At 62.1% G+C, this 15,923-nt stretch overlaps 1 protein-coding gene across 1 annotated transcript in view; it reads right to left on the reverse strand.

The window, feature by feature from the left end:
- The window catches only part of Phf21b (PHD finger protein 21B), a 69,396-nt gene that overhangs the window by 10,406 nt on the left and 43,067 nt on the right, over positions 1 to 15,923 (reverse strand). Inside the window, exons 3-5 of the mRNA XM_046429735.2 lie at positions 7,648 to 7,740; positions 5,014 to 5,364; positions 3,063 to 3,203 (exon numbers count right to left, since the gene is read on the reverse strand). Coding sequence (XP_046285691.1) covers positions 3,063 to 3,203; positions 5,014 to 5,364; positions 7,648 to 7,740 — 585 coding nt within the window. The remainder of the gene's footprint in view (positions 1 to 3,062; positions 3,204 to 5,013; positions 5,365 to 7,647; positions 7,741 to 15,923) is intronic.

A 15,923-nucleotide genomic window follows, 5' to 3' on the forward strand; every position in this document is an offset into this window, starting at 1 on the left:
TAGTGCCTATAGTTTATATCTACAGTTTTGACCCCTTTGGGATACAGACTGGCACAGAGGGCATTATGCGTGGGTTGCCGGTCTTCTCCCAGATGGCAACCCCTCTGCACACCGTCTCCCTGCACGCTGCCTCTCCCCTCTGCTGACTGAAGACTGAACTGTCGCGTAGGTTTATCTCTGGGCTGACTTTGTCCTAGCCTCCGCCTCCCCGGGGCTGCTGCTGCGCGGGTGGTCATCAGGCTGCGCAGGGCCTCTAGTCCCTTCTGTGGTCAGACCTCCTGGCCTCTCCCTCTCTCTAGTTGGTGTGCAATGACCTCTTACTTTTTCATGGAAAGTTGAGAAGTGTTGCTGGTGGCTGAGAACGAGGGGGCGCTGGCATATGTACTGGGATGACGTTAAGATCATAAATGACCTAGGACAAGTAAGTTCACATCACCATGTTCCTACCCCAAGCCAGGGTCCCTCTGTCCTTTTTTAAGCTTCAGGGGTTTTGAACTTGGCCTCAGTTAGGTACTGAACATTTTTACTATATTTATTCCTGGGCATTTGATCTTCCTGTTGCTATTATGAACGGGGCCGTGTTCCCCTGGGGCCCAGGGAGGGACAGGTGCATGAACTGGCTGCCCCGCTGGCATGCAGAGTCCCCGCCTGCGGGGCTTTCTCTACTTCTCTTGGGTCCTGCCCCATCATCTCAGACAGGAAGGACCGTCCCCTCCTCCTGTGCTGTGCGGACAGCTCCCCTCCCACATTGCCGGCTCCAAGTGGTTCCAAGTGGCTCGCTGGGATGGAGAGCTTGGCCGCCTCCCTGCCTCCTCTCCCTGACTCCCCTCCCTGCCTCCTCTCCCTCCTCTCCCTCCCCTTCCTGCCTCCTCCCTCTGCCTCCCCTCCCTGCCTCCTCTCCATCCACCAGTGAGTGACTGTCCTGACATCCTGGTCCTGCAGTTTTCCTCAGCATCTGATGCTGGTGCCGAGGTTCCGGGCTGCGTCTGGGTTGCCCGGGTTGGCACAGGAGCAGTTTCCTATGAAGGCTCATGGAGCAACACCTCCCAAGTTCTAGGTGGACTGATGACTTTTTCCGTGCCCTTGACCGTGGAGGACAGTCAGGCAGATGGACATCGGCTCTTACCCCTCGTCCCCCACCTCCCTGGAGGGGGCTCAGCTGCGTTCTGAGGCTGGCCTCTGCGTGGGACAGACAGAAGCCAACCTCGTGCTTATGACCAGACTGGGAGAAGGACAGAGGGACAAGCACACAACTCCTAGAGGAGGGTGGCAGACTGGATTGGGAGCTTCCCAACAGCCTGGTCCCCAGGGCATTGACTCCGGAATGCCTCAGGGGTGCTGTGGGCAGGGCGGGGCCAGCGCCAGACCCTGGGAAGGCCAGGGGCGGGGTCTCCACACCACCATCTTCATCTGGAGGAAGGGCCGGGAGGCCCAGCGGGGAGGAGGCCCAGCGGGGAGGAGGCCGGCAGCAGTCTGCTCTGCATGACTGTCCCGCAGTTCCACCTCAGCCCTGCATGACCAGAGGTGGAGGTGGCCTCTCCAGAGCTGCACAGTGGACAATGTCTCCTGGGTCAGAAGGCCTGGTGGCCACGGCTTGGCTGGTCACTACTCCTGGCCCGTGTCCCCATCTGACAGCAGGCTAACAGCCCCTGGTGCACAGTGGCCCACCAAGGGCCGCACCGACTGGCACCCAGCACCTCCCTAGGGCACACAGGTCGTCGCCACCCCATGCTGCTGGGTGGTGGCCATCCGACGTCACCGGCTCCTCATGACTGCTGCTGGGTTGAAGGTTACTGACGTGTCCCTCTGACAGGTCCAGGCGTCACTGTGGGTCACGGGCTCCCCCAGGTCCCCCGTTGCCTCTCCTGGGCTGCTGCAGCCGCGCCCTGGCGCCCTGGCCCCACACGGCAGCCTCATCAACAGCCAACCCTGCTCCTGTACAACGTCTCGCCCAGACCAGGGCCCTGGGCACCCGCCCGGCTCCTGGGGCTTGGGCTACTGCTCGGCAGCGAGTGCTCCTCAGGCCGACTCCTCAGGGACGTCCCCACGTCTGGCGGAGCCCCACGGCACAAGGCCCCGTGGCCCTCTCTGAAAAGCAGCTGTGATGGGGGTCTTCGCCCCGACGTGTTGTCCTCAGGTTCTCCTGAGGAGCTCACTCCTCACACCTCGGTGTCACTGGGTGCAATGACACAATCAGTGAAAGGCACAGTCGCTGCATGAACATCCGAACTGACCTCAGAGAGCCCGCCCAGAGAAGCCTCTGGAAGACCACAGGAGCCCCAAACCTCCGGGAGCCTCGGGCAGCGAGGCAGCCAGCCCTCACCATGCACAGGAGGGGCTCAGATGCTGCCAGGGCACTGACGGTGTGGCTTGAGACCACCAGGGACGGGGCCACAGGAGACTCGGGTCACACTGAGGCCTCACTGAGCAGCCACCTCAGGGGCTTTCTGTGCACCTCAAATCACTCCCCTGCTCAAAGACACTCCGTGGCTCCCCAGTACCTGAGGAACAAAGCCCCATCTTGGCAGCCTGTATGCAGGTCATCCAGGATTCAGTCCCGATGTGTCCTAAGACCCCAGACCCTCAGCTCTGGTCATGGGCAGAGAGTAGGCAGGGGCTGAGCTAGCCCCATGTGCTACCCAGAGGAGCCCATCCTCTCCTAGGCTAAAGGTCCCAAGGACAGCAGGGCCATGGCTGGGGCTCTGGGGACAGTGGGCACCTCTCCTGATAGGGGGGGCGGGGGGTTTGCCTGACAACCCAGCATCCTCCAGCCCCCCAGGAAGGGGGCCTCATTCCTCCCCGGAGAGATGAGAAGACGCACGTGATCTGCCTGCAGTCCTGCCGAGCCCGCTGCCGGTGCTCGGGCTGAATCAATGGCACCAGAACCCGTGCCAACCACTGCCCCACACTGCCACACCACCAGTGCATCCCAGGGACCCGAGTCTCCAGTTGGCAGCAGTCCCCTGACCCCCCGCATTGGACGGCCACGCCATGGCAGGTAGGGACCATCCCCAGGTGACGCTGTCCCCACCGTGGCCAGGCACCCCCCAGGGCGGTCCTACCTCGGGGCTCTCCTGGCTGGGGGGCGGGTCCTCCTTCTTCTTCCTGGTGGCCTGAGCTCCCTGAGATGGCTCCTCTGTGGGCGGCCGCGGCTCTGCCGAGCTCTCGGGCTGCGACTGCACTTGAGGCTGAATAATAATGACCTACAAGACGGGGCAGGGGTGAGGGGTGAGGGGCACGGAGGGGGGAGGAGCTTGGTGGGGAGGGGGGCGGAGGGCCCAGGGGCAACCTGAAGGGCAGGTCACAGAGGAGGAAGCGTCTGCACCCACCCTGAGTTGGGCCTGCGCCTCTGACGGAGCTTCCCCTGAGCACGAGAGTCCTGCAGGAGAGGTGCCGGACCTGAAGCAGGAGGTGCCAGGTTCGAACCTGTCCCACCATTTCCTAGCTGTGTGGCCCTGAGGAGGTCACTGTGCCTCTCTGAGCCTCCTTGTGGTGGGCCCTGGCAATGCCTACCTCAGGGTGGGCTGTGAGGATTCAGGCCACAGGACTCCAGGGAGGGTGGTCTCCATCCCTAGCTCAAATGCCAATGAATGGAGGCCCAGAGGGTCTCACTCCTCCCTCGACCCTCCTCAGACCACTGCCTCTGAGGGGGGCAGGGCTCTGCCCTGAGAGGCCCAGCCAAGCCCCTGGGGGCTGGGGAAGGGGTAGCGGGGTCAGCACTGCCCGGGCACCAGGTCGGCCAGCCTTGGGCAGGACTTGGCCCCCGGCGTTGCTGCTATCTTGTTTACTTGGGCCAGGGCCTGGGAGCTCGCTGTCTTCCGTGGCTCCTGGGTCAGGGAAGAGGAATTCACCAGGCCAGCCCCCAGGGTCCGGCTCAGCCGCAACCACCTGAATTGCTTTGGCTTTTATTTCCCTGAGAACACGGTGACTCTTAGGAGTCTGGCTCCTGAGCAGGAAGAGAAATGTATTCTGTTTTCTGCTGGCTCAGGGGAAGCTCTTTGTTCTACGTATCACATTTTTTAAAACCCCAAATTTCCTGAATAGAGGAAAAAATGCCTCATTTCATGTTCAAGGGAAGGAAAATATTAAACTCTCCTGCGGGAAAGAGAGACTGCCGTAAAGCGGCCCCGAGGAGGTCACAGGACGACGCTCGGCTCAGTCATCAGAAGACTCGACCGCGAGGCCCGAGAGCCGACTGAAGGAGCGGAAGGCGTTCAGCCCAGCGCTCACGTCGGCGGGCCGCAGCGAGACAGAGGCGGCAGGGAACGTCCACCAGGCAGCCGTCTGCATCGGGGACACTTGGGGACACCTGGGGACACCAGCCGTCCACGGCAACCACCACTCCAGGCTCTGAGGGTCCTGCCAGTCGGGGGAGGGCCCACAACAGAATGAGCTCTGAAATGGACGCAGGCACCGACGGGGTTCCCTGGCCACATGGCACCAACTCATGTGGGGGAACGCCACGGGCATCAGCCCCGAGCCAGAGGCACAGCCTGGCAAAGGGATGGGAGGCCAAGAGGCCAGAGGCCTCCGACAGCACGGCCACCAGGAGCTCCGAGGGGAACCGGGAGAGGACATCAAGTTCAGCTTTAAACCTGGGTGAGAAGCCACAGGACATGTCCTGCCGAGGCACCAGGGTGTGGAAAGCAGGACGGGCAGCATCCCGGGCTCCATCAGTGGTTCCCATGAACCCGGTGACTGCCGCGTGGGCCAGTGGCTCTCGGCCCTGGCCAACCCACGCAGCCTCACTTCCTTCCTCCGTCCCCTTGGCTGGTCCACGGCCTGTGGAGTGGGCCTCCTCCTGCCATCACACCTGGTCACTCTGGCCCTACGTCCCCTGCGTGACGTCACCTCCCTGCACCCACACACCCTCCACACACACCCATTCATCCGCTGGCCACCCGGCCACCCGCTAGCCAGTCCCTCCTGCCTGGGGCCTTCTGCGTGTGGCCACGTGGCTGTGTCCCCAGGCCTCACGTAAGTGGGCAGGTCCCCGGCCTGGGGGGCACTCACCTTGCTGTCGGCACTGATGAGGAGGGGCTGCACCTGGAGGCTCTCGCTGACCACGGGCACGGCGGTGCTGGGGGCGATGGCGGCAGCATTGCTGGGGGAGGTGGAGATGATGGCATAGGCCACCCCGGCGCTGCTCAGGGGCGAGGCGATGGCAGTGGGCTCGGCAAGGGCCTGGGGCTGGCCGCCGGGCGTTGGCACATGGCTGACGGTGTTGTTGGCGGTGGGGAGGGCTGGGCTAGGGTTCTTGATGCTGACCACAGTGGCCTTCTGGAATGTTGGGGGCTGCTTGGGTGGCCGGTCCCTGCCCGGGGTGACGGGGAGGCTGTCTGGAATCAGAGTCTTTGGCCTAACCTGGGAGAGAGGGACAGGTGCACGGTCAGACAGACAGACGGACACAGCAGGTGATGAAGGCCCAGCAGTAGCCAGCAGCCCTGGCTCTGAGATGTCCCATGTTGGAGGGGAATGGAGGCCATTGGAACTGCCCGGGACCTGCCCAGGGTCTCTCGGAGGATGAGACCTCGGCCCTGAGGCTCCTGGTGCTCTCTGTCCACCACTTGCCTTGACTGGGCAGGCAGTGACCACAGAGGGAGCCGCTCTGGCCCAGCAGGCTCCTTCCAGCCCAACGAGCGAACACCAAGGATAGGGAGGAGGGAATGGGAAGCGGGAGAGCAGGTGCACGTGGCTCCAGGCCGCCAGGTCCCCTCTGGTCGGGAGCAGGCCTGCAACTGTGCCCTCCCCTCTGCTTCTCAGCTGGGTGACTCTGCTGGGCTCCTCTGGGGCCACTGAACTGTGCCACTAACTGGCACCTCGGTCACCCCGAGTAGTCTGGGGACAGGAGAGATGATGGCGAGCGGCAGGCGCCTGCCACGTGGCCCAGGGCAAGGCTCCAGTCAGGTCCTCTGCAGCCATCCTGGTCCTCCTGGACCTGGGTGGATTAGGGGACACTCAATGTCCCTGGGTTGAGTCCCTTCCCTGTGACTTGGAGTAGTGAGAGGAGGTACACACGTGACAGCTGTCACCAGCCTCCGTCACCTGCCCTCCCACCATCAGCCCCCAGCAGTGAACCTGAACCCTCTCTTTGTCCCACAGCCGAGGTGGCCCCAGCCCCAGGAGGCCCACTGGGATCACCTCCTTGGAGACGCAGAGGAGGGGCCTGCAGCAGGGATGTGACCTGTCCATCGTGACTGAGCCCCTACAGCCAGGCCACAGCAGGTGTCTGTCTACTCCCAGGGGAGGAGGCCGAGGCACAGACGGGGAGATGGACGGACGGGGGAGCCGGGCCTGGGGAACATCCACATGTGGTGCTGTCACACTGGGCAGTGCGACCTGAGCCCAGGACTGGGGCCTGGGCAGCATGAGAGAAGGCCACAGCATGGTGCTGGCCCTCGGACTCCCCTCGCCTGCCTCTAGGGACACATGGAGGAAGGGTCAGGGCAGCTCCTGCACAGGCCTGGACCTGGGGGGCAGGTCACCAAGGTGCGGCTGGTCAGGTGGGCATCATGTCTGTGCCTCTCAGTGTCCTGGGTCTGGTGGCCCTGCTGTTCCCTGCCATGGTGGGTCCTCAGCCAACCAGACCTCCCCACCCCGCAACACGAGGGGCTCCGCCAGGGCCGCAGAGTGTCAGCCCCAACTTTCACAGGGAGGGTGTGCTTGAAGTGACAGCCCCCAGAGAACAGCCCCAGCCTTCACCAGACCTGTCCCTGGAGACCCATCCCAACCCTGCCCCGCTGCAGAGCCCCGCACAGCTCCCCAGTGTGGACAGGCACTGTGGGGACGACGCCGTGGCCCCACCCCAAGCCCCCCAATGGCCCGTTAGCCTCTCCCCTCCGGCTCACTCCAGCCTCCCCTCTCAGGGCCAGGAAGACGGACTCTGGCCTCTCCACCGCCCGGCCTCAGTTCCTCACCTGCGCCTCCTGGGTGCTCTCTCTCTGGGACCTGCCTCCCCCTCCCCCTGCCCCTGCAGCACCCTCCCACCCTGAGGCCCAGTTCAACCCCTGCCCAGGGAGCCCTCCCGATCCCCTGGTGGGCACAGGCCATCTCAGGGCCTCCAGCTCTGTGCATCTTCCCCACCAGGTTGATCACCCGGGTCCAGGGGCCTGTTCTCCTGAGACCCTGAGCCTCTCGGGGGCAGGGCCCCAGGGACCAGCACAGGTGGGCACGCAGGGAACGTTGCCATGGGGATGAGAGCCCAGGGCAGCTGCCCCTCTGCCTCCTCGAGCCCAGGACGGGCAGGGGCTGGGGTCACCTCTGCAGCCCACGGCCCCTGGTGGGTGTGGTGTATTCAGCAAGTGCTCAGCCACGCTGGGGCAGGGTTTGATGATGCTTCCCAAACGTCTCTGACTGTGACCCAGAACAGAAGCCACTGGTCAGCAAACGCTGCTGCGGCACACACGGACATTCTCTAGGCCACCTGGTCTGGCCTGGCTTCTCCTATCGAACTCTGACACTAAATCACCTCGTTAACTTCTCTGAAAAACTGGCCCCACCATGTCACGACCTGGTCCCCGGTGTCCTTTAACCAACAGGCAGGGGAGGCAGGAGGGGCCACCAGAGGGAGGGACCCAGACAGCAGTGCTCAGGGTCTGGGGACTGGGGCAGTGGGACAGCCAGCAGGCCAGGCCCCGGGGCGCTTACCTGAGGTAGCACTGCCGCTCCCTGCCCCGCCAACCTCTGCAGGGAGCTGACCTGAGGACCCGAGACAGGCACTGCAGTGATGGCTCCCAAAGCCTGCAAGAGAGAGGGCGTGGGCAGCGCAGGGCCAGCCCGCCCGGCCCCCCGGCCCCCCAGCCCGCCCGGGGACGCTCCGGCAGCAGGACCTGCTCTTCCTTTTCTTTTCTTTTTTTTTAAATTTTTAAAGATTTATAATCACAAAAGCCGTCCAACGGAAAATGGAGAAAGGAAAAGACCAGCCCAGGAAACACCACCCTTGGCCTCGCCTGCTTCCCTTCAATCACTAAGGGACACCTGCGGGATTTTCCAGCGTCCCTGCATCTTTGTGAACCACTCCTGGAACGCCCACCCCCTCCCCAGGGAACCCAGCCCACCCTCCTCAGGTCCAGTCAGCGCTGTGGTCACCATCTGCGAGGGCGAAGCCGACGCCACAGGACAGTGTTTTCCCAGGAGGCTCTGAACCAGGGTCAGGGGCCCAAACACAGGCATGTTCCCCAGCCCTAGGTACATATCCACCCGTGGCAGGGGACGACCTGGTGGGCTGTGACACCCCTCCCGGCTCATCGCAGCCAAGGGCACAGGATGGCAACAGCAGCAGAGTGGACATCGGGGTGGGCAGACAGGAGAGGAACTGCCCCGGGCAAATCAGAGAGAAAGGCCGGGCGGGCGGATTAGCCAACAGCAGGTGACACTGGACAGAGATCTTCCAAGTACTGCAGGGGAATTTAAAGACCCGAGTAAAGGAAGAGATACACCCTGACCATGGACCAGAGGTGACCATTAAGGCATCAGCTCTCCCCAACAGGTCAGCAGACCTAATACGACCCCATCAGAATCTCAACAGGCCTTTTTCTTGGTAGAAATCCATGAGATGACTTGAAAATACATATGGAATTATTTTAAACAATTGAAAACCACCAAGGGAAGGACTACGCTGTTGGCTGAGACCTCCAGGCAGCTACGGACTGCAGGTGGAGCCAGCATTCAGGTGGACAGGAACGAGACGCCCAGACGCATCCACACCCCGTGAATTCTCTTTCTGAAAAGGTGGCCAAGACAATTAGCTTAGTGGGGACGGAACCGTCTCCAAGTGTTAGAATAAAGAGCACAATGAAAACAAAAAGAACCCCACTCACCCCCAGACCATGTCTTGACAACCACACAAAACTGTTCAGAGACCCCAATATAAAGACGAAAACTAGAGACTTCCAGAAGGAACACAAGAGGAGCCCTTGGGTGAGGCACAGAGGTGGCAGAAGCAGAGTTCACAGAAGAAACAATAAAGCAAACTTCAAAACTCCTGAAGGTGGAAAGTGTATTGCAAACTCAAGCCCCACACGGGGGGGGCACCCACTCGACCAGGCAAGTCACCCGCTGGGCCAGGATGTCCCGAGACCCCTCAAACTCAACAATCTAAACAACCCATTTAACAGATGAGCCAAAGACCTGAGTAGAACTTCACTGAGGAAGACACCCTGGTGGGAAACCGGTAGATGAAACGACACCGAGCATCGTCACCAGGGAAATGCGCTTTACTTTCCATGATTTAATCACCCCACCACGAGGCCACCGTGCACGCCTGTGCACGCCTGTTCACACGGCTGAAAGAAGAGTCCGACCAAGCGGAGCGCTCATGTCCACCCCTGGGCCACGCACGCCTCCTGTCACCTTGCAGACCGTCCAGTAGTTTCTCACAGTTGGACGCCCACTGCTATGGGCTGAACATCTGCCCCGGCTCCTGTGGGGACCCCAGTCCCCGTGTGAGGCCGGGGAGCCAGGGCCTCTGGGAGGCGATTAGCACAGGTGCCTCGGCAGGTGCAGAGCTGCTCTCTGCCTCCTCGTCTCTTCCACTGAGGACACACAAAGGGGTCCGTCTGCAAGCCAGGAAGAGCCCTCAAAGGAACCTGATGAGCTGGTACCTTGAGCTCACATTCTGGCTTTGGAACCGGGAGGAAGTCCACGACAGACATTCGCTGCGCAGTACCTGGACAGCAGCCTGAATGGACATGGCATGTCCCGAGGCTCAGTCCCTCCATTCCTAGCAGGGCTAGGGCATCAGGGAGGGCTATGGCCCCACCCAATGCCACTCGAAGCCCCCTCTGTGAGGGAACAGGAGCCATCGTGCAGTTACAGGGAAGAAATCAGGTGACCTTAAGGGGGACCCAAGCCCCTAAAGCGCATGTCCTGATCGTGGCGGGGTGAACCTCAGGTTGACTTGTTGCTAGTTAACGAATCAGTACTGCAGGGTGCTCCTCCTGTGCATTTTGCAGGGAGAGGAAGGAAATTGATCCAATATAGCTGTCAATCAAAGTGCCAATCAAACCCAGGTTCACAGGGGAGAAGGGGAAGAACTAGCACAGCTCAATAAAAGCAAGGTCCCCTGTGTGGACGGGCTCTTGAGCTGCTTCACACCTGCTCTGCTCTCCGCACCTGTCCACCCGGGGACCTGTAGAGGAGGGTTTGAAGCAGCTGTGTTGGCTACGCCTGAGCCAGAGACAGTCCACGCGAGCCTCGGCAGGACAGACCATGCTTGTCCCCAGGGTGGAGAGCGCGCGGCAGTGACCGGAGCAGGCCCATGGAGGAGGGCTGGCCTGGCACGTCCCCCGGGCCCCACCCCAGCACGGGAGAAAAAGAAACGGAAAACAAGGGAGGGAGGGAGAGGAAAGGGGGATACGGTGTGACGTCATTTATCCAAAATTCTGAAAAGTACAGTCCAAGGTGACAGAAAACAGTTCAAGTTCTGTGGAGGACAGCGGGAGGCTGGGGGAGGGATGGAGTCCAAGAGCAGGAGGGGGCTTCTGGCGTGAAGGCATTTCCACGCGTGCCACCGTGCGCATGGCCCACAGGTCACTACGCCCAGCTTCCAGGCTCGCTCCGCGTGGGGTGACCACCTGCATGGGACGAAGGGTTTATTTTGGCTCCCAGTTTCAAGGGCTTCCGTCCATGGTCACTCAGCCGGGGGCAGCAGGGGAGGGCAGTTCAAGTCGGGCACCCGGGAAACGAGGTGAGCGGTGTTGGGGGCCCCGGGATCCTCTTCAAGGCCCGCCCAGGACCTAGCCCCTCCACTGGGCCCCACCTCCCAGTGGCACCACAGGCTGGGACCAGGCATCCAACCCACGGGCTCTGGGGGGATTCAAGACCCAAACCCCAGCACCAACTGTCATGACCCGCGGTGTCAATCACGCCTCGACAAAGCTGTGAGAAACGCGTTCACGCCCTTCCACCCAGGATCTCTGCACGCCCAGGAGAACTCACCAACGCCCCAGTGACAGAGCAGAGGGTCTCGGCCGCAGAGCCCCTTCTCCAGAGGAGGATGGGTGCTGCCCGCCCCTGCCTGCTGACAGATCCTGCAAGCTGGCCACCTGCCCGTGACTCCAAGCCCTCCACACTGACCGGAAACGCACGTTGGACACGAGGGAGGGGGAGCTCAGTGTGCAACTCAGAGAACACCCCAAACAGCCGGCCGCGGAGGGGCGTCGCAGGCGGGGTGGCTTAGGTTCCTCGCGGGAGGTGCAGGCAGGAGAGCAGGTCGGTCACCTCAGCCCTGCCCACGCTCTCGCTGAGAAGAGGCGGGGCTGTGGGAGGCGTCTCCTTGGTACCGTGGACACTGTCCCCAGTGAGTCCCCCTCTTCCACAAGGCCATGTGCGCACAGGCCCTGCCTGCCGGCCCTGGCCTGCCTGTGACATAGCCCCAGGGGTGGGGGGCAGGCAGGAGCTGGGCCTCCTTCAGTCCAGCCCACCAGGGTCGAGGCCAGGCGTGCCGGCCTTCTGCGGGCTCTCCGTGTGCTCCGCCGCTCTGCCCACAGGGCTCCTGTGCTGTGTGGGCGACGGTCGCCCTCATCTGGCTCTGGTGTCACTGCACCAGCTCTGAGTTTCCAGGGGTTCTGCTCCTCCGGGCACTTCCTGCCTCTGCACCCGTGTGTCCTGCGAGTGCCAGTGTCCACGGCTCTGAGCCCTCGCGTCTGCTCAGGACTAGAGACTGCAGATTTGGGACACTGGAGAGTCCTGTCCATCCACCTTGGGGGTTTTCACTCAGGGAGGGGAAGGGGCAGGAAGCAGGAGGGGGACAGCAGGCAGGGAGGGCTTGCTTGGACCTGTGTCAACACCGGGCTCCCAGGGGACAAACAGCCTGCCACCGGGCAGTCCACGCACCCGCGGGTCCCCAGAGCCCACAGTGCCTCCCGGGCCGCCAATGCACCCGTGGACCCTGCAACCAAGGAAGCGCCTGACGTCCACCAGCCCACAGCTGAATCCGAACCCCGGCCCAGGGTTTGGTGCCCGGCAGCTCTTCAGGAAACCCCAGGTCCCCCAAGCCAGGCCCTTGGGAAACCTGCCAGACCCAGGGCCCCGAGCCCTGAGACGTGAGGACCCGAGTCCCAGCACCTGGTCCCTGTGGTTCTGGGAGGAATGTGACAAACAGGGCTGCCGGGCAGGGTCCCTCCACCTCGCCCAGTCGGCGGGCTCCCTTCCCGAGCACCCCAACCACGCTCCCCGGCCAGTTCCCTCTCCACGCTGAACTGGCTTCTGGGCGCCCTCTGCCAGCTCTCTGCTCCAAGGCCACCCCAAGTGCGCTCTTTCACGTCCTGGGAACCCTCTCCTTAACCAGCAAAGACGCTGACCTGGCAGGGCGGCCTGCCCAGCGCTGGAGCTCACGCCCTCGGCAGGCGCCCACCTCACAGGCTGTCCCGCCAGCCCAGGTCAGTTATGGCTGTTCGTTTGTCAAGACGAATGAGCTCCCGTGACGGCCTCTACAGCTCCAGCATTTTAATATGAAAAAGAGGCCCATAAAGGTCAGGTAATTTCCCACTTGTCCTGCATTAGCTGAGTCACGCGGGTAAGCCCAGACGGGTGGGGACAGGCGGGACAAGGCAGGTGTCAGAGCAGTCCGTGGTCTGCAGAAGCTGCAAGTGGCTTGGAAACGTCTGTGAACGTTTCCCGTGCCCCAGGGGCTCGGCCAGAAGCTGCGGCAGGAACGAGTGGGCGCAGACTCTGACTCCGACAGGAACCAGGTGAGACCACATGGTGCTTCTCACTGTCACCTGCAGGCACACGAGGGTTCAAGGGGTGGCATCCAGAGCCAGGACAGTGCCACAGAGGACCCTGAGTCTTGGGTTGAGGGACAGGGAGCTTCCCAGGCTGGAACGGGGTGGCAATGCCACAAGGAGAGAGTGGGGCAGTGGGGAAGGTCCAACCTGGGGCCCGATCAGGGCACACACCGAAGACGGACGGCACAGCCCTGGGTCAGCCCATGCAGGTGGCCCCCAAGGTCCACATGTTAAAGACTGTCCCCCGGGTGGTGCTACCGGGAGGTGCTGGGACCTCCAGAGGGGCCTGCTGAAAGCCGCTGCATCCCTGGGGGGCCCCGAAGGGATTGTGGGACCCCAGTCTCCTCTTCTTGCCCCTTGCGTTCGCCCACCGGCTCACTCGGTGACAGCTGGCTCTGGCGCGCTCCCCTTCATTGCCACCCAGCACCCCACCAGGGCCCCAGAGTCATCCTGGACGGAGCCTCTAGAACCGGGAGTGACACAGACCTTTCCTCTTAGACGACATCGCAGGTGTGTCCCTACACCCACGTGAAGCCCACGGCACGCGACCTTCCCCTTGGGTTGTGCCTTCCCACATGCATCTCCAAGACGGGCTGCGGGTTCCGGCCTCATGCTGTGGCCACTGTCGTCCTGGTCACTGGCCTGCAGCCCATGCAACCCTCCTCTCCCAGGGGCCAGCAGCAGACCCACCGCCACCCTGCCCCTCTGGCTGCTCCAGGGAGGCCATGCTCCACCTCCCCTGCCCTGATGGCCCTCCTCGGGGCTCCCCCCACACCCTGCCTGGTGGGCTTTCCAGAGCTCTGGATGCCACGGTGAGTCCCCTGCTGTCACTCACCAGCATATAGCACTCGCGGTGGCTGCTGGCTCTGCTGGCTGCTCCCGCCCCAGCCCGATTCCAGGCGGGTGCCGCCTCTCCGACCCTGTCCCTCATCCCAAGACTCAGGGTCCTCTATGGCACTGTCCACTCCCCTGCAGGACGGGGGCTCCTGATGCTGCCATCTGACGAGGGGCCTGGCTCCCCCAGGCTCCGCAGATGGGCAGGGGAATAGGACATATTTTCCATTAACAAACACGGTCACCAGACCCTCACTGCCCGAGGAGGCTGCCAGACACCACCCTGCAGGTGGTCATGGTCACGGCAGGGGACACAGGCTGGAGTCCCACCTGGGATACCCTTCTCCAGAGCTTTCTGCACTTGGGGACAATTCCCTGCAGCCAGACTTCCTTACAGGAAGAGGAAAGGAACCTTGATCCTGAGCACCCCATATTCCAGAATATTCCACTGAACACAACTAACCTGGCCTGGGAGGTGGCAATAGGCAGAGGACACTGGGGTCTAGCCAAGGCACCTTGGCCGCAGGACACTCACTGGGTGGGGCTCCCAGGACAGCAGGAACACAGCCCCCAAATTCTTGCTTCTGCATCCCCGTGCCACAGGGGACGGTGCCTGCTGAGCTCACAGGGCCAGGGCTCTGGCCCCCACACTCCCGGGGCACTGCCGTCACCCTGCCAGGTAAGGGAAGTGAGGAAGCAGCCCCAGGGGAAGTGGCCCCGGCTGCCTGCGGGTGGTGTGCGCAAGGGCGCTGGCTGCTCCTGGGTTGCAATTTTCCTTGCATCTTTACAGAACTGCTGCGATGTGGGCAAAGATAACAAGCCAGCCGCGCGTCAATAACCACTGATAAATATTAATACAACATAAGCACCATGCTGACTGCCATGTGAAACCAGTTTATTATTCACAGATGAAACCCAACGCCGCCTTTACCACCTTCAGGAACGAAGAAGCCCATTCCATGCGCTGCTGTGCTGGCGCAAGGTGGCTGGGCCTGGCCTCTGCACCCCAGTCAGCATGCACACTCCTATGACCGCAAGCTCCCGCCAACCCAGCTGGAGTCCTCCTGATGGCCCAGGGAAATGCCTGTCAGCCCGACTAGTTGGCTGCCTGCCTCCTCCAGCCACGGTTCACAGCCATGCAGGACACAGCCACGGCACGGGCGAGCCGTGGACAGGCCACGGAGCTGCCTATGCTCAGTCCCTCTGAGCTCATCTCCAAAGCAGGGGAGCGAGCACTGCCTTCCCCACTGGAAGGGTGGGAGGCACCTGGCCCAGAGGCTGTGTTAAGAGCTGCCCTTAGTGCCAGGTCTGGTGGCCATGCCTGTAATCCCAGCGTTCAGGAGGCTGAGGAAGGAGGATTGCAAGTTCAAAGCCAGCCTCAGCAACTTAGCAAGGCCCTAATCAACTTAGCAAGACCCTATTTCAAAATAAAAAATAGAAAAGAGCTGAGGATGTGGCTTAGCAGTTAAGTGCCGGCGGGTTCAACCCCAGCACCAACAAAACAAAACAAAAACTGCCCTTAGCAATGGCGAGAGCCATTAGATGGATCCCTGCCTGAGGCCTGAGCCCCTCCACAGACAAAAGCGCACCAAGGACCTGAACACAAGTGACTGCCCCCACCAGGCCTGACACCACCCACATGGTCAGCACCGCAGGACCATGCCGGGTGTGGGGCAGAGCCAAAGTACAAAAGACACCTTCTGCTTCTGGAACGTTCTAGCCCTTCAAAAAGATGATCAGAAGCAGCTGACAAACATCCACGTTGCCTGGGGGAGAGGCGGGTTTACAACAGTACCCTCTGCACATTTTAGAATTAAACAATGAGCACAGAAGGCGGCAGAGAGGCTGGGTCAGGTGGTGCGCACCTAGAATCCCACTGACTCAGGAGGCCGAGGCAGGAGGATCGCAGCCTTGGCAATTTAGTGAGACCCCATCTCAAAATAAACAAGAGACTGGGGATACAGCTCAGAGCGGAGCAGTCCTGGGTTTGATGCCCAATACCAAAAAGAAAAAGAGAACAGAGAGGCGGCTCCTTGGAGACCAGGAGCTGCAGGCCTCCTGGAGGAGGGGTCTGCACTGACCTTCCAGCTAGCCCAGATCGTCCCAAGTGGGCAGTCAGGGACCGGCATGGGGACCCTGCTGGCATGGGGACCTCGGATGCCGTCGTCAAGAGGGAGTCGTTTCTATGGCCGAGACCCCAGGGGCTGAGTGCGCAGGGCCAGGGCTGTGGGGCAGGGACTCCAGCAGCCTGGCCCAGGCGGCTCCTGCCCCGCGGCCCCTGGGACCCCGAGGACCCTGGCCAGCCTAGGCAGGGGCCTAATTAACCACTGCAGATGCCCTGACAGGGCTGCTCTGCATCAG

This window comes from Marmota monax, unplaced genomic scaffold (genome assembly GCF_021218885.2).
Source record: "Marmota monax isolate L192 unplaced genomic scaffold, Marmota_monax_Labrador192_F-V1.1 WCK01_AAM20220418_F8-fsc00051, whole genome shotgun sequence".
NCBI classification, from domain to species: domain Eukaryota; kingdom Metazoa; phylum Chordata; class Mammalia; order Rodentia; family Sciuridae; genus Marmota; species Marmota monax.